At 39.1% G+C, this 21,692-nt stretch overlaps 1 protein-coding gene across 1 annotated transcript in view; it reads left to right on the forward strand.

The window, feature by feature from the left end:
* The window catches only part of chm (CHM Rab escort protein), a 43,559-nt gene that overhangs the window by 19,106 nt on the left and 2,761 nt on the right, over positions 1 to 21,692 (forward strand). The window contains exons 9-13 of the mRNA XM_056731684.1: positions 6,230 to 6,307; positions 11,049 to 11,153; positions 13,085 to 13,148; positions 15,238 to 15,334; positions 18,801 to 18,911. Of these exons, the coding sequence (XP_056587662.1) occupies positions 6,230 to 6,307; positions 11,049 to 11,153; positions 13,085 to 13,148; positions 15,238 to 15,334; positions 18,801 to 18,911 (455 nt within the window). The remainder of the gene's footprint in view (positions 1 to 6,229; positions 6,308 to 11,048; positions 11,154 to 13,084; positions 13,149 to 15,237; positions 15,335 to 18,800; positions 18,912 to 21,692) is intronic.

The raw sequence follows: 21,692 nt of genomic DNA on the forward strand, positions 1-21,692 counted from the left end.
CCGATTTGCAGTTTGTATCTGCAGTGATTCTAACAGTATAAGCTGTGACGTAATACTGCTCTATGTCATAAAATCATAACATGACGTAAAGGCAACTTTACCCATCACCTCGCAGTTAAGGCTTGCACATGTAGTTGGAGAGATTGTCGAATTTTTATGCGTCTCTTCTGTGTGGCAGATTAATTAGCATTTTTGATTTCCATAGTTTTCCTCTAATCACCCTTGCTGACATTCAGATAAGCGCGCTAGCTCACCGAGGCGTGAACCCACCTGCAGGCTGTCCATCATCTGTGCAGGAACGCAAGAAACAGTTGTCGCCGTAGACTTCTGTTTCTCCATGACTGTATTTTTTAAATGAAGCCAATATGTTTTTTCTCTTTTTAATCATCGAATGCGATTTAATGAATTTTAAATGGAAAGGAAGTGACAAAGTTTGCAAGTGAGTTTAATTAAAGCGATTTCCAACAAAAGGGAAGATTATAGCATGTGAAACATAAGTCATATCAAATAATTTAAGCTGTCAAATGTTTTGAGGTAAAGTGATGGTTCACCCAAAAATGAAAATTCTTTATCATTTATTCACTCGCATGTCATTTCAAATCTGTTCGACTTTTTTTTCCTTTCGCAGAACACAAAAGAAGATATTTTGAAGAAAGTTGGTAACCGAACAGCACCGGCACCCGTTCACTTCTATTGTATGGACACAACACCAATGCACGTGAATGGGGGCCAGATAACAACATTCTTCAAAATATCCTCTTCTGTATTCTGCAAAATAAACAAAGTCATGCAGGTTTGAAACAATCTGAGGGGGCGTAAAGGATTACAGAATTTTCATTTTTGGGTCAACTATCACTTTAATTTCATTTCCATTTACACAATTTATTGCATTGTGCAGATGGGACCATTAAAGGGACAGTTCACCCAAAATGAAAAAATCTGCCATCATTTACTCACCCATGTGTGATTTAAAACCTCTATAAATTTGTTTCTTCAGCAGAACACAAAAGAAGATATTTTAAAGAATGTTGAACATCATTGACCCCTATTGACATGTATTGACACAAAACATCCGAGACCTTTCTCAAAATATCTTCTTTCTTATTTCACAGGAGAAAAAGTCACACACATAACATGACGCTGAATAAACAATGACAGCATTTGTATTTTGGGGTGAACTATCCCTTTAAAGTGTCTATCACGAGGAAGAAATGAGGGATGACAAGAGGAAGTAGAGATCATAGGGGGAGAGGATAGATGAGCAAAAACGAAAAGATGGACCTGAGAGGGGGCAAAAGGGAGGGATTGAGAGACAAAAGTCAGGCGGGGAGAGAAAGCGAGGGAGGCGGGTTCATTCATCACGCTGATACCTGCTTGCAGGTGATAGATGGATAGATGGGGGTGCAAACTCAATAATACTCACTCTCGCAGGTTATTCACAGATCAGCGAGCAGCTCTGCTAATATAGTGATGAAATGCTTTACCGTCCTCACCCGCATTATCCCTCAAGTTTTGACAGCAGAGACTTTTTAATTTCTAAATAACCTTTGGCACTCTGACTGCCGTCTTCTGTCTTCCACGGGCCGTTCTGGTTCCTCCGCCTCGCTAGGCCGGGATGTCGCGGGGACGATGCATTCGATCCATTCAACCCCGTAAACACATTTGGCCATGACAGGTTATGAGTTGCACCTGCGATCGAGACGCTCCAATCAAACAGAAACAGATTGAGATGACCGGCAAATGCATTAATTAGTGGCGATGATTGTCTTCGCAACATTCCCTCACACGTTTCCTCTCCGTCATTGGTTTTCCTCCCCCTTCTCGGGGAGCAATAAACATTTAATTTATTCAGATCCAAATAGGATTTAATTTTCAGAGAGAAAGGACTGCCAGCCAGCGTGGCGCTTTGTTTTCTTTTAATTATTGGCCAGCCATTAGCCCCCCGCTCGGGCTTCCTGCACCCGAGATTACAAGCGAATTTTCCGGCAATGAACCTGACAGGTAAGTGCTCTTTGCCGCGCACTGTAATTTTGTTTGTTTAGCATCTCCTGCAAGCTAAGGGGATTTATTGTCGACTCGCACAGAAGGTATAAAACGCTCACTTTTTTCGGGGCCTCCCATGGGCGCGCAAATGTTTCCGAAACCTAGTTTGGCTTTTGAGGAGGAGGAGCGTGTCCAAATGTGAATCCGTTTTTTTCCTGTTGTGTTGCCTTAATCAAGTGAGTCGAGCTTTTCTTTTCTTTTGTTTAATAGACTGAGATCTAACAGGTCACCGGGGATGCATTCGAGATCTTTTAGATTAATGGCTTCAATTCCGGCCCATTATTGACTATCTGCTGGGAAATTGTGCAGAATGTTTTCCTCCTTTTGTTTAGAGAGGGCGAGCAGTCATTTTGGGGTTCTCATCAAAAGCAAACAAATAAGGGACTTTAGGATCGTGAGGTCATCATTTAAAAAAAGTTCATGATCGGTAAACACCAAGGGCTGTTTGCTGTTGGGTGACTGATGTTTGTTTGGTTATAGTGATGGGGAGGGTGGGCTTATTGTCCAGTGTCAGAAAGTCTTCCGAAACCTCAGATGTCGATTTTAATGGGTAGAAACTTCCAAGTCCTTGTGAAAAACATAATACTTATAATAATGATTAAGGGCGAAAAATAAAATGGAGAGATAAGAGGTTTCAGAGGACAGCAGCGATATGTCAGACTGTGCTGATGTAGATTATGGAATATTACTCAAAACTGTTCAACTACCGAAACGAAGTATAAATTGAAATCGAACGAAACACAAATAACAAAAAAGTTAATATTAATTTAGAAACTTTAAATATAATTTTTGTTTATTGAAAGCTTACGGAATGTTTGATTACAATAAATTTGCTTGACTTTGTCTTCCAGGACGGTCTTCTAGACAATGACAAGCACCTATGAAGTCACATTTAATAACATTTTTCAAGATTTACTTTTTAAGTCAAGGGTATATTTTTATATGTTTATATTTTAATTTCTTTAGCTATTTAGTTTTTAATATATTTTTTTAACTTCATACACTAATTAAGTCCATCAAACCAAAACGTTTATATTCCTCCACAAGTGAAAGAAAATTATAGAAGATCTAGAACTTTAAAGTCTTACACCTATCTTACATGTCTATAAAAATGCGACAGGCGCCACATCCAGTGTGGACAAAATGTAAAATTATAATGGGATCTAATGCGTTTCTAATGTCTTGTGTTGCGTCGTGCCAGTCGCGTCTGGTGTAGACACGGTGTCAGTAAAACACCTTGGAACGCGCAGCATTATTTGATGTGCAGGCGTGATTTTGACTGAAAATGCAGAGACACGACACATATCGAATGGCCCCACCCCCTCTCAAAATAACCCATAGCGTTTAGTTTACGGTACATAATAAATGAGCAAACAAGAGGCTGATATGAGGCACCGCTTCCGCAGCTCTCATAGTGAAGGGGGCGGGACTCATTTGATTCTAAAGTGGATTTGATTGGACGAGAGCATGACGAGAGGCAGTGTAGCGTGATGTCATGTAATTTCTTGATTTTTTGAGCGCACGTGCCAGACTGTCAGTTATGAACGCTGGGAATTTTTTCAGCGCGTAGGAGGATATTCGTTTATTTACATCCTTAAGGATAACATTATTTCAATAAAAGGAAATAAACGTATATATTGATTTCCCTGGGGCTTTAAGTGTCAATCAAAATGAAATGTTTAATGTCATTGTCACATGCATTTAGGCACCAAAGCAAAACAACATCGAAACAACGCCTGGTCCGAAGTTAACTTCCGGTTTGTGTGTGGTTATCGGTCTGGCTAGTGGCTAGTGATGTAACAACTTATTTTATATTAATATTAATAAATGGTTTATTGAATATTAATTGTGTGAAATTAAATAGAAAACAGCGATTCAATCTAGAGATGTACCGGAAAGGGAAATTTTTGCTACATATTGCTTGTTTATGTTGTTGCACATGAAACCGTCTATAGACCACTAAGGAAAATGACGACAAAAGTGATCCAACGCTGGTCCAGAAACACTACACAAACATTTGAGCACAATTCAACAAATAGACCAATTAATGCAAAGTCAAAATTGTAAACAAATATTTTTACGATTAAATTATACAAGATAAATAATAAAAATTGCATCAGGACCAGTGTTTGCATCTTGAAAGTAGTTTTTAGGACGATGCAGCATAATTGACTGCATTCAACCATCTTTCAAATTTACCTTCAATTTCCATTATAGATCACTAGTAGTGGTGGTCAAAACCTTATCTCGCAAACCAAAATTTGTTATAGATTACAGCCTATGGCTATCCCAATCTGTTATCTCTGAAAATCTCAGGATATGATACTGTTGTAATTCCAGCGGCGGGATAAAAAACCCTCTGTCCTTACAAGGCTGTTCAATTTATTTGAAGCTCCGACGTGATGTTGCCATTAGAGCCCGAAGCTTGTTTGTGCTTCTTGTTACATTACTTTTTAATTACAGAAATAACTAGTTGGAGGCAGTTGTTTTGTGGAGATGTTGTGTGGGGGGGTGTAGGGTGTTAGGTGACGAGAAAGAGGGAGTTGTCGAAGATTTATTTTGGATGTGACCTTCTCCACACTCGCTGCAGCTGTAATCAGTGGAATTAATAGCATAATCAAATTATACACAAACTCATAAATCATCGGTGAGCGCGCTGTCACGGCGTCGGGCTATTAATGGCCTCCATTGTTTTGCTACCGTATTAAAAAATCACGTCCCCTGATTCCCGTCTTGATAGGAACTGAAATGCCATTTAGAGGCTATAAAGAGCAGGGGCTTGTGGGGTACTGGATTTTCACAACTGTTAATTTAGCCCCGATGTCGCCGGGGCGAGCGCCGGGGCCTGGAGAGGGAACGGCAGCACCCACGCACTCCGCCCGACTGCATCATTGCGGACGACAGCGGGCAGTTAATTAGAGTAATATCATCTTAAACGTCTGTCAGTTAGGGTTAATGACATCAAAGGGCTTCCCCGCCGCCTCCGTGGAGTACGGGAGATGGGTCCAATGATGGCTGGCAGATTTAGCCTCGATTTTTTTGTGTGTAACCTTGTGCTTTATTAAGATGCCATGTCTCTGGATTAATCTGAGCAGACAAGGCCAGGAATGTTTCTTTCAGTTTCCTAGTGAAAGGGAAAGTGTGTCTTTTTATCTCACCGTCTTCTTTTTCAGACGTACACTGTGTATTTGTGTGTTCCTTGGGAATCTAACTTAAAAGGATTGTTCACCCCAAAGTGGAATTTCTGTCGTAATTTATTCACCAACATGTTCTTTCAAACATGACTCTTTCTTCTGCAGAACACAGAAGACATTTTGAAGAATGCTGGTATCCAAAAAAACGTTGATCCCCATTGACTTGAATTGGTTTTGTGTCCATATAGTAGAAGTAAATAGTGCCCCAATATGTTTGGTTATCAACGTTCTTCAAAATAACTTCTTTTGTGTTCTGCTGAAGTCTGAAAGTCATACAGCTTTGTTGGTGACATGAGGGTGAATAAATGATGACAGAATTATAATTTTGGGGGATCTTTTAAGCTACAGAAACACATTGATATTTTTCAGATATCTTTTAGTGTATGTTTCTGTTTAAAGGGATAGATCGCCCAAAAAAGTGTCATCATGTATTCACCCTCTGTCATTCATAACCTGAATATGACTCTTTCTTCAATGGAATGCAAAAAAAAGATATTTTATGAAACGACTCCGTGGTTTAGTGTCCAAACTATGGAAGTCAATGGTGCCCCAATGATGTTTGGTTATCAGCGTTCTTCAATATATCTTCTTTTGTGTTCTACAGAAGAAAGAAAGTCATACCAGTTTGAAATGAGATAAGGGTAAGCCAATGATGCAAGCAACATGTATACCTTTTGACTTTTACAAACTTTGTCGTGTCTTTAACTTTTAAAGATCCTTCAGAATCTATTTGCCCTGCTGTTTATAATCTAATAAAGCTGCCACATTTCACAGGTCTTCATGACAAAGGGTGCTACTTGCAAAGTGACACATTCCCGGCTCTTTTTGCCCTGTCAAAGGAATTGAATGTTGTCCTTTTCGTCTGGACAAGGTGTGATAAGCCCTTTTAATGTCACGCCATCAGCTGTGTTTAAGCGTGTCGCGAACATCCCTTCACATCAAACGTAACACGATGGAATGCATACGTGTTAACTGTACTTTTCCTTCTGCAGAATGTGTGCCGTGTTCGGAGGAATTTACTGTCTGCGACACTCCGTGCAGTGCCTGGTTGTGGACAAAGCATCGGACAAGTAAGTCACCTTTTAAACCTTTAAAAGGCAAACAAAACAGAAACGTACAGTCCAAACAAGTCTGTTCACCCGGTTCGGCAACCCCAAGGCTGATCAAGAGCTCATTTGTGTACGGGGTCCTCAAAAACAAGGCCAAGAGATGGCGCGCAAGAGCGAACGGGGGGTGGATATTCGGAATATAGATATGAAATTAATTTTCAGGGAGACAGCCGTACCGGCCCCCCCTTAAGCAGCCGAGCTCAGAAGACAAATCACAGACTCTGCCACTTGGGCCGGCGATGAGTGATGCCGCTTTTTCCTCGTGGCCTTACCTCCACTAATTGATTTTCATCTGAAGACAAAAAAGCCCTCTGTTGCTGCCTCTTAAAAAATGAGAGTTCATCTCCCGTCTCCCTTGATTAATCTGTGCTGATAATGTGCGTCAGGCCCCACCAGAAAGGCCTTTAATGAGTTTCAAAGGTGGATTGTTGTCATAAACTAGGTTAGATCGGCCTTTTTTCCCCTCTCGCTTTATTCCTCACTCGTTCGTTGGCCTTCTCTTCAGCGATATATTGAGTTTCTTTCATCTTGCCGGTGAGTGACCCCGGGGGACTTGAATTCCTCTGGATGTTACCCATGGATGGGGACTTGCGCATGCTTTAGATTCCTAGTGTAGTGTTGTAGCAAGCTAGTGTAAAAACTCTGAGACTAGTTACAGCTTTCGTGAGCAAAATAATAATCATAAGATAGTGGGGCATCGCAATCACACGTACGAATTCATTTCAAAGATATGAGTTTTTAGATAACATGAGTTAACATGTCAGTGATTTGTTTGATGTTTATCTTTTTGCCAAATAGACAAAATGTGTGCTAAATTTAAATAAATTTAAGTAAATTGTGCAAACAGTACATGATATAAAAGTTTGCAAGTTATAAAAGTACGTACACATGCACTGTAAAAACAGTAATTTTACTGTTATTTTTTACAGATTGTTTAATGTAAAAAACTGTGATTTTACTGTTTTTACAGATTTTTCAAGTCTTTTTTAAATATTTTCAAATTACAGAATAACAGTGCAAATTTCCAAGAAAAGCATGAAAAAAATTACATTTCACATGAATTTTTATTATTATTATTATTATTTTCTTTAAGGTATAATTCTGGCAACCCAGCTTCGTTTTTTAAACAGATTTTTGACCCAATTGCTTACATTGTTAACCCAACTTGTAAGTCGCTTTGGATAAAAGCGTCTGCTAAATGTAATTGGTATAATGTATATAATTTTTCCCGCCAAAGAAAATACCCACGGAAGCTGGGATGGTGTTATTCACTTTTTTTAGCATCAAAATCATATCATTCATATTCATGAGCCCCCTTTTTTTCTGCGCTGTTTAAGCAGGACATTCCACTGAGGTCAGTTTTAATACGTGACGTCTGTCCCTGGATCCTCGCTGTCAGTTCTGCCCGAGCGACCCGGCAGGAAGCGTTCGTCAAAACTTAACGTAGCATACGACAAACAACCAAGACGACCTTAATTGATAATTTAAGTTCTTCACCTTCTGATCGCAAGCAAGTATAAGAACCCCCATATAACCCGAGTGCTTAGAAGTTTCAAGGCAACTTCTCTCATCCATTCTGGATTAAAGCCAAACCCGGCAGTCCGGAGCTGTGGTGAGGGTATGGGGCGAGAGCTGGCAGAGCTCCAAGCCACTGTGTTTGTAAAAAGCGAGTTTAGCGTGTAGCACCCATGCCCTCCACCGGAGGCGCCCGCGTGAAGTAAGCCCTGCTCTGGAGGTTAGTGCCATACATCATCGATTCAAAAAAAGTTTCATGAAGGTGAAGGAAAAAAGCTGGCAAGGTGTCTGGCAGGCTGAACAATGATTTTAATTTCCCTGGCGTCATAAATTACCGCCCTATGTCTGCTCTTATTACAGACATAAAGCTGAAAAGGGTAGAGGCAGATTAATAATGCAGCAGACCCTCAAATCCCACCTGCCACTCCTTGCCGAGGAGGGTCCGGCACTGTCCGGTTAGTTACCGCGGTGACGGGCAGCTCAATCACACGTCCAAATTAATTTGTCCGTCCACTGTTAGCGGTCAGCGCGTCAACCAAACAATTGCTCGGCCGGTCTGTGATGATTTCTACTGTCACTCTGGGTTACTCGAGCAGCTGCCTCGCACCCTGGTCCGGTTTGTCCGGTGATATTGCACATCCAATAATGCATTGTTTGGCATGTTATTGCATATCGCATTTTCTTCAATATTATGCAGCCTAGTCCAGCCTTGTGAACACGATTCCTTCATTAACTGACACATTTTTTTTATGTGGTATTTATAAAGACAAATTAGATTGCCGCTTGTAATATTCATCACGGTGTCATTCTGCATTTGATCTGTTTAGCCTACACAAAACCACAATTCAAATTTGAGCACATGCATCGTTGAGTGCAAGGTTACATGCTGATTGGTTCAGAGGACGCTGACGTGCTTTATGAAGGCGATTTATGAACGGTTATGATGATCTACACAGCTGACGCTGGCCTTGGTTGCAAGTGAAACGGAATCATTAGCACTATTTCAATGCTTTATACACACTGACAAGTCTTCTGCACTTTAAAGAAAGCTACAGGACATCACAGAAAACAAACAGGGGGTTGCAAGTGAAGGCATCTATTGGAGTTAGGGGTGTCAGAATATATAAGAGTGATATTAAAAAACATCGTTATCGATATTGTGTAAATTCTACACATTGTCATGATAATATAAATAATTCATCACCCCTGTTAAGTGTGTCCTTAAACACACGATGGTTCCAAACTCTCCCTCTCTGCCTCTATACAGCGTGTTTTTACCGAATTCTACATTTTTTTTTACAGATTTTCACTCATTTTTTAAAGGGCCGCTAATCCAGGTGTTTTCTGTGATGTAAAAATAATCAGTGGTATTCCCAGTATGTCTGTAAAATTTCAGCTAGAAATACACAACATATCTTTCATTACAACACGTTGAACAAGGCCAGTTGTGGCTGCAATGGAAATGCCCGTTTTTGTGTGTGTCTCTTGCCAGAAAAATAAGGCGGAGTCTGTGAGCGGTCACGGGCTGGCGTAAATCAATGTGACATCACATTGATAGGGGATCACAAACAGCATATTTGTGTCAGTGTTGTGGTTTAAAGGAGATCCAGAGTTGCTGGATTTGTATAATTACAGGGTGTTTCTACAAACAAGTTGGCGACTAAATTTCTGTTAGAAAAATATTTTGAGGGTTTTTTTCTGGGTAGCGGCCCTTTAAATCAGAATCAGAAGGAGTTTTAATACCAAGTATGTTTACACATTTACAATTTGACTTTCGTCGACAGGAGCTTAGTGCAGAAGAAAGTGTACACATGGTGCAAACACAGTGGAAATATACATTAGGATAGAGAATTAAATAAAAACAATATTGCACTATTTACAAAAACTGAAACAGTATAGACAAAACACGTTTATATAAGTAAGCAGATGTGTTATTTACAGGTTTAACCTATTGCTTCTTACAATGTATAGTAGAATGTAAATATTGTCAAATTACAAAAAAAGACAGCAAATTTACAAGAAAAGCATGAAAAACGCCATTTTACATGAAAAAGAATAACGGTACATTTCTGGCGTTCCAGTCGCTGGAAAACTTTCATATTTTTAAAGGTATTTTTTAACCTTACATTTTGGAAAAAAATATCTACATCATCTAATATGATGTAGACCAACAATGGAAGATGGCATGGCGTTAGAAAACAAACAAACTCTAAGGTTTTTTTGGGACTATACAAAAATGTCAAATTACAGAAAATACAGACTGCAGATTTACAAGAAAAACCTGAAATTTTATGTTAAACCATAATTTTGCGCTCTTTTACCTTATATTTCTGGTACCTGAAATGTTCCCATTTTTTTATCATATTTTTTACAGTGTGGTCAGTGAACACAGTGAACACGGGTCCTTATCATTTAACACTGTGGTCATAAGTGTAAACGGATATACTGTAGTTTGTTTGTAAGATCCACAAGCAGTTGTAAGTTTGAGTTACCCGCTGTGTCGCCCTCAGGTGTGTTAGTGTTGTGAAGTGTATCCCATATTGCTTCCTTTCACCCCATTGGTTGACGATTGATTGGAAACCCTCCGCTTCCTCCACAAGTTCCTCCGAGTAAATAAATCTTCATTTACATAAACAGATCTGTCCCGCAGTCAACCTGCGTGCGGGGGGGAGGATTCTTTCCGAGGCTTGACTTTTCGTCAGGGGAGGGAGACGCTTTCTTGCCCCTTTATTGTGTTGTGAAAGTCCATTTCAAGGATGTCACCCCTACCCCATTAGTTTGGATAATGAGCCCTATAAAGCACATTTATAACTCTTGACATAACAAGCCAACAGATTCTCCTCCTTTTCTCTCTCACCCTCTCTTTTTCTGTCTCGGTTACTGAGATTAAAGGAGGAAAGGTCAAATTTATGCTGTGGCGGTGTTGTGCCAGTAGCTCTCATGGTTTGCTCAAGGACCCAGATTTTGCTTCTGATGTCAAGTGGTGACCCTAAAGACACCCAAATGTATATAAAAGTAAATAAATGTGCCAAGTTAAACCACACTCATATATTGGAGACTGTAAAGACTCAAGGTTTTAATAGCTTCAAATTACAGTCTGACCGTATTTTACAAGTCTTGTCTGGTGAAAGCAGCTTTTTGTAAAGAAGCTGATTTTGGATTAATCTTCTTTACTCTCGTGTCACAGAGTTAAGGCCGTGATTGATACACGCGGTCAGAGGATCAGCTGCAGTCATTTTGTGCTGGAAGATTCGTACATCAGAGATGAACAGAGACGCAGCACGGCACACGGGTAAGCACATCACACACAACAAAAGTCAATTTACTTTCTCTTATTAATGAGAAAATGTCATTTCTACCATAAAATAAAGACATTGATCCTCTTATCCAATGAGAATCACAAACTCACATTTAACAGAAAAGAATTTATAAAGCTGCAATGAAGGATCATGTTTGTAATTCTCATGAGCAAGTGAAAGGCTGTGTGTCTTCATATTTTACATAAACTTTCCTGTTATATTTTAATATTTTTGTGTAATAAACCCTATTCAACTGTTATTCAAGAGAACTAATTTCCCTCGTAACTGTGCTAGTTTCATACTGGTTGTGAATGAAATATAATTAGATATAATGTACTCCTAATAATTTAGTATATTTAACTTTGTTAAACTTGAATGCACTAGAAGTCGCTTTGGATAAGTGTCAGACAAATGTATACATGCAAATATGCAATTCCATCCAAACGTCGATGAAATTACATAAATTTTATTGGTAAGATGTCAGCATTTGGTGTCTTAAATGGTGAGTTCACCCAAAAATTCTGTCATCATTTACTCGTTTCCAAATCTTAATACATTTCTGATGAACACAGAGAAAGATATTTGGAAGAATGCTTATAACCAAACAGATCTCAACACCTTTTGACTACTATAGTAGGTAAACATACTTTATCATTTTTTTGTTCTGTTGAAAACAAAAGAAGATATTTTGAAGAATGCGGGACAGCAAAGAGTTCTGGGGCACTTTTGACTACCGTTGTATTTTATAATACTATGGGAGTCAATGGGGCGAAATCTGATCTTTGGAACAACTCTGTATACATTTCTGGTATATTTACAGAAATGTTTTTATTAATGTACAATGTCCCTGTCAAATAAACAAAAAATAAAAGTGAGTAAGTGATTCATTTATGAAGTAATTCTAGTAAGTAACTCAAGTGCCCAGTCTCTCAAAGATTTAAAAGCTTTTTTGTGTTTTTAAAGCATAGTTTTCCATAATCAACCAAGAGAACTGTCACATCCATAACGGTCCATATTCCCCATAAATCGGCACATAAAAATAATTTCTTTATCTTTGAAGGGCAATCTCCTTTCCATTTTTGGGGGTATAATTGCTTCTGGTTTGTGTATTTTAATTCCCAGAAATCCTACAAAGTATGTTCTTTCTCAAAAACATGACCTTTTTTGTCACATCCATAACGTAAACATTTTTATCTCTTTTAAAATAGAAAACTTGTGCGTAGACTGATATTTTTCTAATGTCTGGACTCATCATCAGGAATTTAGTCAAGCATAAACACTCGATTCAGTATGTAGTAAATAAAATACATTCTGAAAATGTCTCATCCATAATACTCAAATTGCCTAAATGTGATACATGTTTGTGTGTAACTTCAGTAGGGATGTTTAGTAAGGGCTTGCTAGTTTATGAAACGGAAAGAGTTTGTTTACACTTGCCATACAGTGAAGAAGCTATTTAATCTTTTAATGAGTGTTTTAAAAATGACATTATACAAATATTTCATTGATAAAATATTAAAAGCTAATTTAAAACTCCATATGATTCTACTGCTTACGTTTACATTTACATTTATTCATTTGACTGACGCTTTTATCCAAAACAAAGTAGGAGAGCATATAAACATTTTGTCAAAACGCTAAACAGTACCGTTGGTTTACTACTAGGAGGATTAAAGCTGGAGTAAGAGAATGAACAACAAAACATTTAAATATATATAACTTTACATTACCTTAACTAAAGTTATAGAACAAAACATGCTTTAGCTATATATATCTATATATATATAGATATATAAGCATTATATATATCTGTCTCAGTGTCCCTCAGTGTATCCGCCTCATTCTGTCAGTCATATGATCTGATGATTCCTCTTTTTCTCTGGACTTGTGTTTAATGTGCTAATTGTGTTTCTCCATTTCACAGGCAGATATCTCGAGCAGTTCTCATCACAGACAGATCGGTGCTGACCTCAGAATCAGATCAGCAGGTATAGACTTTCCCTCTCTCTCTTCCTGTCTTTCTTTCTTCGTTCTTTCTTTGCGCATTTAAAGGGCATTTACCCATCTCTGCTTCACCTCTCTCTCTCTCTCCCAGTGTGTGGCTTTTTCTTGCCAGCCTTGCACTTTTTGCTTTTCAGCATGTATTGCATTACATCTTTTTTATGCCACATATCACATTTGGATGGATTCTTGGGAATCGTCCAAGATTCAGCAGGCAGAGAAACAACAAACATCGGAGGCGGTTTGCGGGATCGTTACAATCGTTCTGACGTCCCGCTCTTGAGCGTAAAGTTATAAAGTGAATTACGAGAGGAAAAAATAACCAGTTCAATGAAAGGAAGGTAATTCTGTTTGGAATCGGATAAATTATTCGTTCTCCCGGGAAAATGCAAGGTGACATGCGAACGTCCCTTTTAGGCTGATTTGAGTGCCGTCCAACACAGGAACAGGAAGCGGAGAGGTCAGTTTGGCTTCTGAATCTTAGTCCAATTTGGTCTCCATCAGGAATTCAGGCTTGAATATTCAAAGCAGATCAGGAAGGGAAGGTGTGTAATTTATGCTCATTAGCGTCGGCGAACAGAAATTAATATCAGCATCTTGACACAGTGTGGAAATGGAATATTACATGACTGTGTGTGACAAAACGTAATGAAATATTCAGCCTGGTTTTAATTAGCCGTTCGTCCTTTGGAATGACAGTCGCCGCAGGAACGCATGGATCGCTTACTCTTCCCCACACACACTTCGTGATGACACGGTGATCTTGTTTCTCTGTCCACTTGATTCAGAGCATCGTAGTGGATTGTATGGAAAACATTATTTGGGTTCATGTAGTGTGAAGATGTAGATTATTGCCATTCAAAGGGTTCGAAAAAGTCGTTTTTACTACCATTCATGAATTAAAGGTGCAGTAAGTGATATTTTGAGAAACACTGTTGATATTGTTGATAATGTTGATACAAATACACGTATGGCTTTATTGCTCCGCCCTCAAAATAACAAACTACTGGCCACTCACCATCAAGAGCACACACGCCCCCTTTTCTGATTCAGAGTGTTATTCTGTTGTGTGCATCGATCCAGTCCATTGTGTTTTTTCTCTTATTTACACAACCAACAATATATTTTTCTTTCATATCACACAGAACAGACCTTAACAAATATTCACAAACTTGTTCATTTGGTGTTGATTTCCATTTTCAAGTGTGTTCCTCAGAGATCATTTACTGTACCTTTAAATTGAAGAGCAACTTTAATGTTACAAATAACACAGTGTAACAAATTGTTGTTTTGCATGACCTTTTTAAAGTTCTTGTACAATTCTGTGCTGCTAACTATTGTGGTAATATTAAGTTTCATGGAGTATCAATGTTTAAGTATATATTTAAGTCAAATGGATTTTTTACTTTTATCAATAACTACGATATATCAGTATATTGCAAATAAGCCAAAACTGTACGTATTTTCAGATGTCTGAAACCTCGTGAGGACAGTATCAGTCATAAAAAACAAGGATGATCAAATATACTCTTTTGACGTTTTGGACGACAAATTTTAGTAACTATATTGTTAAACTGTTGTTTTGACGTCAGTGTTATGTCAGTACCTTGTCATTTCTGTGTACGAGTTATAAAGTCGAAATGTGTGAAAATAATTTTTAGTTTTTTCGTGATCGGTGAAAATAAAAAAAAATTATTCAGCATGTTAAACTTAAAATTAAAGCAAAACGAGGAAAACATATTTTTTACATCGAGTAACTTTTATTACATTTTTTCACACAATAGCGCAACTATTGATAAAAGACACATCCATCCATAATTATAATTCTACCTGATCGTAGCATTCGTTTTTTTTTACAGATGTTTTTCATCCCAGAAACATGAAACACCATCTCACATGAGAACTATAGACAGATGAGGTTCTGGAGAAACAGTCCTTTAGCGCATTCCTTCAATATTTACAATTTATAAAGAAACACACTCAGAAGCCAACGCTTCAAAATATTAGATGCGTGTTGTCATTTATGCATTTGTTTTGTGGTTTTGTAATTCGTAGTGTTTTGTGTTTTAATGGCAGATCTCATTGGTGACGGTTCCTCCTCTGGATTCCACTTCACCAGCTGTGAGAATGGTGGAGCTGTGTTCTTCATCCATGACCTGCATGCCCGGCACATGTGAGTGACACACAACACCGTCACTAAAAACACTCACAACACACACTTTTAGATCACACAAGGCTCAAATACTTCGTTTCACAAAACGTTGAATTAAAGATAATATATATTAACAAGATGCGCCACTGCCATTATTATGAATGGGAAGAAAATGCAGGAATTCCCGCCTTTCAGCAAATAGAAACAGTCGTCAATTGATAAAGACTGAGGATTCTCTCGGGCGGAGCTCCACACAGTCTCATAATGCACTTCCCGGAGGAGAAGAGCGTGTTTCGTAAATAAGTCATCTCCTTAAGGGGTGCTTCGAAAGGGAGGCAGAGCAGTGAAGTGAGCCGTTGGTTGCAATTCGCAACCTCACCACTAGATGCTGCTATATTTCAAACACTGGTTCTTTAATTGTTGGACAGGAATATGCATTCCTACAGGACCAGGACAGCATATCAAATTAGCATGTAACAAAGATTTCTTTTTTTCAATAAAAACAAATGAGTTTACTCTGTAGAAGAAGAACTTCTTATTTATTTTTCCTACTAGCTTTTATTTGATTTCAGTTTATCAGGTTAACCTGAATGAAACTTCCACAATTATTCCATATTTTTAAACGTGTATTGATATTTCAAGTAACCAAATGGCAAAACTGTCCTTCAAAGCACTATAGATGTGACTCCAGCTCTCTCCTCCGTCAGTTTTGCGATGACTCCATCATTAACTCTATTGTTATTTATGAAAGTTATTGTGTTTGTTACACCGCCCCTATTTTGCGATCAATCACGATGAAGGAGCAGATCAGGTGAAGCGCTCCGGCACAGACTCGGTCCTCACGGGAATGAAGAGCTTCATCAGCACAACTTCACTTCCTCTCACTGGAGGAATGATGAGAGCCGGACCAGAGCTCCCGTTTGATCTGCTCTTTACCCACAATCCCACAGAGAGATGGATCGTGACGTTCCTCTTAAATAATGTTCTTCTAGCTGAGAGCATTTCCTTGTGATGAGATGATGATGATGATCACGACCGTGACAGACGTGTGATGGCCTTTATTTATCATTTACAACGAAAAACATTGTGTTCGTATCAGTGCTGGGGTCCAAACCAAAGTGCTGAAGTTTGTTTTTCTTTGCAGACGAAATGTGGTACGAATCCTGTTTATTAAAAAAGTTATGGTCGGGTGAAGTTATAAATTAGTGTATTACAAATTATTACAAATTATTACAAAGAACTTTTTTCCCTCAAGAATATGAAGAATATAAAAGGTACATTATGAATCCACCAATACTGCTCAGTGTTCACTTCCAGCCATCAGGATTTTGTTACGTCGTCCCCTTTAGTGTCTGAGGCAGGAATGTTTCGGAGCGTCCCGCGAGTCTTTAGAGCCTTTAGCGAAGCCACACCTGACGTCCCAGCAGAGACTCCAGCATCTGTGCGGCTCTCCACTGCGTGACACAGATCTCAGCTCCTGTACCGCAGGATCAAAGAGAAGAAAACCCTCACGCACCGTATCGTACATGGACTTCAGAAAGAAACACACAAGTAATAATGAGCCTGGAAGTGATGTGCGAACTCCTGGGATCGACCGCGACATTTCCACAGAACTTGCAAGACCTCTGTGAGGATTGAGATTTGATGTTTTAAATTTAGGTGCGTTTCTTATTTTCCCATCTGGGTCTCTCTGGTGGCTACTTTCACAGAGAGCTCTTACTCTGTTCTTCCTAGATTCTGGATTTTACCCTAGTTTGACAGCATAAAGTAGTGAGCTTCACTGTACAATAAAATCTGTACAAAAACTGAAATGTTTCCTGTAAAACTACAGGATATAAGGATATATATATAATACATAGTTTTATCTGTTTTTCTTGTTTCTGTAATTTTATGTTCCTGACTGTAATACATTTATGTTGAAATCTGTACAAAATAATAATAGTAAAATCCTGTAAAATAATGTTTCTTTTACAATGTTGGTTTAGTTATTCATTTCAGATTCATTTTGTACTTAAAGCTACAAAAGCTGTACGGATGGCCCAAGTTCTGGTTTAGAAAATTAAGAGACATTATAAATTTCCTTTATCTGTGCACAACAAGGTTTGATGCAATGCAAAATTCTTCACAGAACGTATTACACCAACGCTAGATTAGGTCAAATATATCCTGACAGAAGTAAGACTTGCAATAGGTGCCAACAATCGCCAGCACACCAATATTTTTGAAGAAAACTTGAACATATCAGCCACTCCAAACCCTTTTACAGCTGTGTTCAGAATGTTTCTTGAACCAAATCTGCCTTCGGGCGACAAGGGAGGTTGTTGCTTTTACCACATTATTGGCTAGGAGGCTTATTCCCTTTAAGTGGAAACATGCATCCCTCCTTCATATGATAGATGGATCAAAGACATTTGTTTGTGTTTAAAGCTGTAAGAAAAACATTTTCATTAAAGGGGTCTTTAAAAACTTTTTTAAAGGTTCTTAAGCACCTTTGTTGAATTGTATTGACATTATTGACCTGTCACTTAACCATGCAGAAGAGAATTCATTTTATTTTTATTAACATTTTTTGTTTTTTTTCCCTCTTACATTTATTGCATAATTACTAACTACAATTGCAGTGTTATTGTCTGTGTTGTGTGCTGGGGATGATGGGGTGGGGGGAGATTAGCAGAACTGTGGGTTGTTTTTGTATAAGATGTAGCACGGCCCAAAATGTCTGTAAATATATTTGGGGGAAGAAAGATCATTAAAGCCTTATTCACATTTTGCATCTAAAACCTTGCGGAAAACGGCAGACGCGCCTCTTTCTCTCTTGAAATGACCCGCGGTGCGTGCGCGGCACTCTGACAAGTGAAGCCCTTTCCATCTGGATGCGGCACCGACGCGCCTAGAAAATGTGCACACCGCTTGAGCGGCCCCTATTTGCGCGCATGCCACGCGTCTACATTAAAAATAACGAATATGTGCACGGAAAAGACGTGAAATGTGAATCGGACCTAAGAGACCATTTAAAAACAAAAAAGTGGAGGTTTGTGTTGAGGTCAAATTATCGTTTTTGTTTCATTTTGTGAAATACTGACAATAATTCTCCCAAATTTCAAATCAAAAGATAGTTTCTTATTGCATTTATTTGCAGAAAATGAAAACGGGTCACACTAACAGAAAAGATGCTTTGTGTTTCTTCAGACTTCAAATACAGCAAAGAAAACCAGTTCATATTCATATATTGTTACATGTATTTAGGAAAAGTTAAACATTAATTTGTATGTGATAACATTGATTTTTGTCATAGTTTCATTTGTCTTGTCATGCTGTCAGTCTTTCACATTTTACAACTTTACATCACTCGTGAGGTTTGATTTTGTTACATCAAGAGATACTGATTGAAGACATTTTTTTTTTCCACAGCTGTATGTTGATATCATGGGAACACAATTGCCCCCGTTATTTGTCCTAATCTCCTTTTGTGCATTTTTTTTTACAGATTTGGTCCACCTGAACTGCTCGTCTTTAAATTCAGCCCAGGAAGATCTCTCTCCCGTTGTGTCTCGACTGTTCCACGTTCCCAGCGTTCCCGGAGAGGAACCGTCAGAAGGTAACACCAACCCCAGCTCCATCCCGTCCAATAACCCCCTCCCATCATCCAAACTCAATTCTGTTCTTCAGTTCCTCCTGAGCGTTGACCTCCAGTTGCACGTGCAGATCTGCTATACATCCTGCTAACAGTACTTAACTAACCTTGCCGGCCGTGTCAGAGAGAGATCATCTCTTCTCCTCTTTAAAGAAGAAAGATCTGGCTCCGGCGTGACATTCAGAGAAGGACGTTATTGCCGATAACTGTGATTGATATTGATGGTGGTGTGGCAGGCAGGGGCCAGGCACAGCTCCCATTGATTCCCATTACGCTCTGTCAAGGTCCGCTCGGCTCCTTAGAGCAAATCTGAGCACGTCCTGTCACGTATGACCTCACCTTACCTTTAGGTCGCTGGAGCCCGATGGGAATTTGGAAAGATGCGATTTGATAATTTTCATCTTTAGGTAACGTTTTAAATATGTTCTATTGATTCTTGTAGAGTAGTTCTGCTGTGGAGCAACAGAAATGAAATTTAAGCATGTTCACATTCACACGTGCCTGTTTCTGTGTGTAACCGCATGTGCTCAGGTGCACGGCAGCCGGGTGTTAGACGCGAGACCCCGCTGGGCGACACGCAGCCTTTTTATCACAGGAATGAGCTAGTAGTATTTTAATTAAAATGTCAGAACAAATACTGGCAGAGGACTTGAGGATGAATCGCTAGATATGGAGAGCAGTGGGCCAGAACAGGTCAGAGAGACAAAGTCACCAGGGCAGATCTTCATTCATCCCCATGGTCAAACATGTGTGTGTGTGTGAATCTTCTATGAGCCTGTTTACATCTCGATGGAGTCATTAGGATGAATCAGCAGCAGATGGTGCTGATGGAATTCCCAAATTCCGGGGAATTCTGTTGCCAGGGTTGGAAAATTTGAACTCTTCTATTGTACATCGTCTTTTGTTTCTTTATTTTATGGACAAATCATCTCGGAGAGTATGATGTCATAGATTCTCGAGCTTGTTTGATTTGAGTTGACCGCATCATTCAGTTCACCTTAGCAACCGCTTAGCAATACCCTGGCAACACATAGCGTTATGACGGCGAGTGTATCACGGCCATGAAAACTCGTCATAAATGTATTTGAGTTGTCAGTTTACCTCGTGTGTGTTTGTGTGTGTCTGTTGAGGCAGCATGCCAGTGTGGTTTGGGGTGTTTTGCCGCTGCAGGCGTGTGTTATCCCCCGTCACGAATGCTGCTGCTGTATGCTAATCTGACATTTGTCACATCTGGGAGCATGTGTGCATGTGTTTGTATGACCAAAAACAGACACAGCTCTCTGGCTGGCAGCCCAACTCCTGCATACTTTCACAGATTTCACAGAAACTCAAACTCAAATGTTAATGTGAGTTAATATAACCACCAAACTATGGATATTGGCAGATGTCACACAACCGTAATCGTCTGACGGTATCGGTGGAGAAATGTAGTATCGTATGTAGTATGCATGCATTTGGATTATATAAAATATATAAAAGAAAGCTAAATATGCACCGGAGCTGCGGTCATCATTTACTCACCGTTGAGTTATTTCCAAATCTGTATACATTTCTTTGCACTGATAAATACAAAGAAAGATATTTGGAAGAATGCTTATAACCAGACAGATTTTGCCCCCCATCTACAACCATAGAAGGAAAAATAATGTTTGCTGTCGTACATTCTTCAAATTTCTTCTTTTGTGTTCAACAGAACAAAATAAAGTATTTTTTCCTATATGGGAGTCAATGGGGGGCAAAATCTGTCTGGTTATAAGCATTCTTCCAAATATCTTTCTTTGTATTTATCAGAGCAAAGAAATGTATACTGATTTGGGACAGCTGGAAGGTGAATAAATGATGACAGAATTAGATTTTTTGGATAAAGCATCGTTTTAATGTCATGTTAGTTATTGTGTTCGCTTTGTTGTATTGTGTTAGATAATCAAATAATGTCTGGGTGTACACAAAATCACGTAACGTTTCATGTTTATTAGAGATGCACCAAAACAATACTAAAACCCATTTTAAATTGTCAATGTTTCCTCTCGGATCATGTTCCTCGGTGTCTGTACATTCCTCCCTGCTCCTATTTTTCAGTCTTCAGTCTGTTGTCAGTTAGAAAGCTCAACACTTTGTGTAAGGATGACCTGGCATCATTCAGAGGGAAGGGTGGGCGGAGAGATGGGTGGCGTGTTTGAAGCGGCGTTAAACATTGATGCCTCCACACCTCTCCCCTTCTCCAAATTAAGCAAATCGTCGGCCACTCCGGGCAGGAAAAGGAACACGCGTCATAATTGTGTGACATTTGGGTAATGACCGTACTGACATTTCAGACCGACACCTTCTCCCTGGCTTTTTCCAGCCTTTCTTTTCCCACCTTTTGGCGGCAGAGGCTCGTGTATTTAAAGGGTAATGATACAGACTGACAGCTTTATGCTTTAAATGAACAAGCGCCACACACACACTTGAGTCTCCTTTCTTACGGCGTACCATTGAGCCCGTCTAGCTTAAGATGTCATGAAAGAGATGGAAGAAAAAGAGATGACCCACAAAATATTAGCAGTGACTGATCTTGTGATAAATCGGCTTTAAAGAAATATTCCAGGTTGAATTAAAAAGGATGGTTCGGCCAAAATATCTTTGAAAAGAAAGGAACTCTTACACAGGTTTTGAATGACATGATGATGAAAACATGATGACAGATGTTTGTGTGAACTGTCTCTTTAAAGTTTGGTCAGATGTTGCGCTGTCCATGGTGCTGAA

The sequence above is a fragment of the Triplophysa dalaica genome, chromosome 19 (assembly GCF_015846415.1).
Source record: "Triplophysa dalaica isolate WHDGS20190420 chromosome 19, ASM1584641v1, whole genome shotgun sequence".
NCBI classification, from domain to species: Eukaryota; Metazoa; Chordata; class Actinopteri; order Cypriniformes; family Nemacheilidae; genus Triplophysa; species Triplophysa dalaica.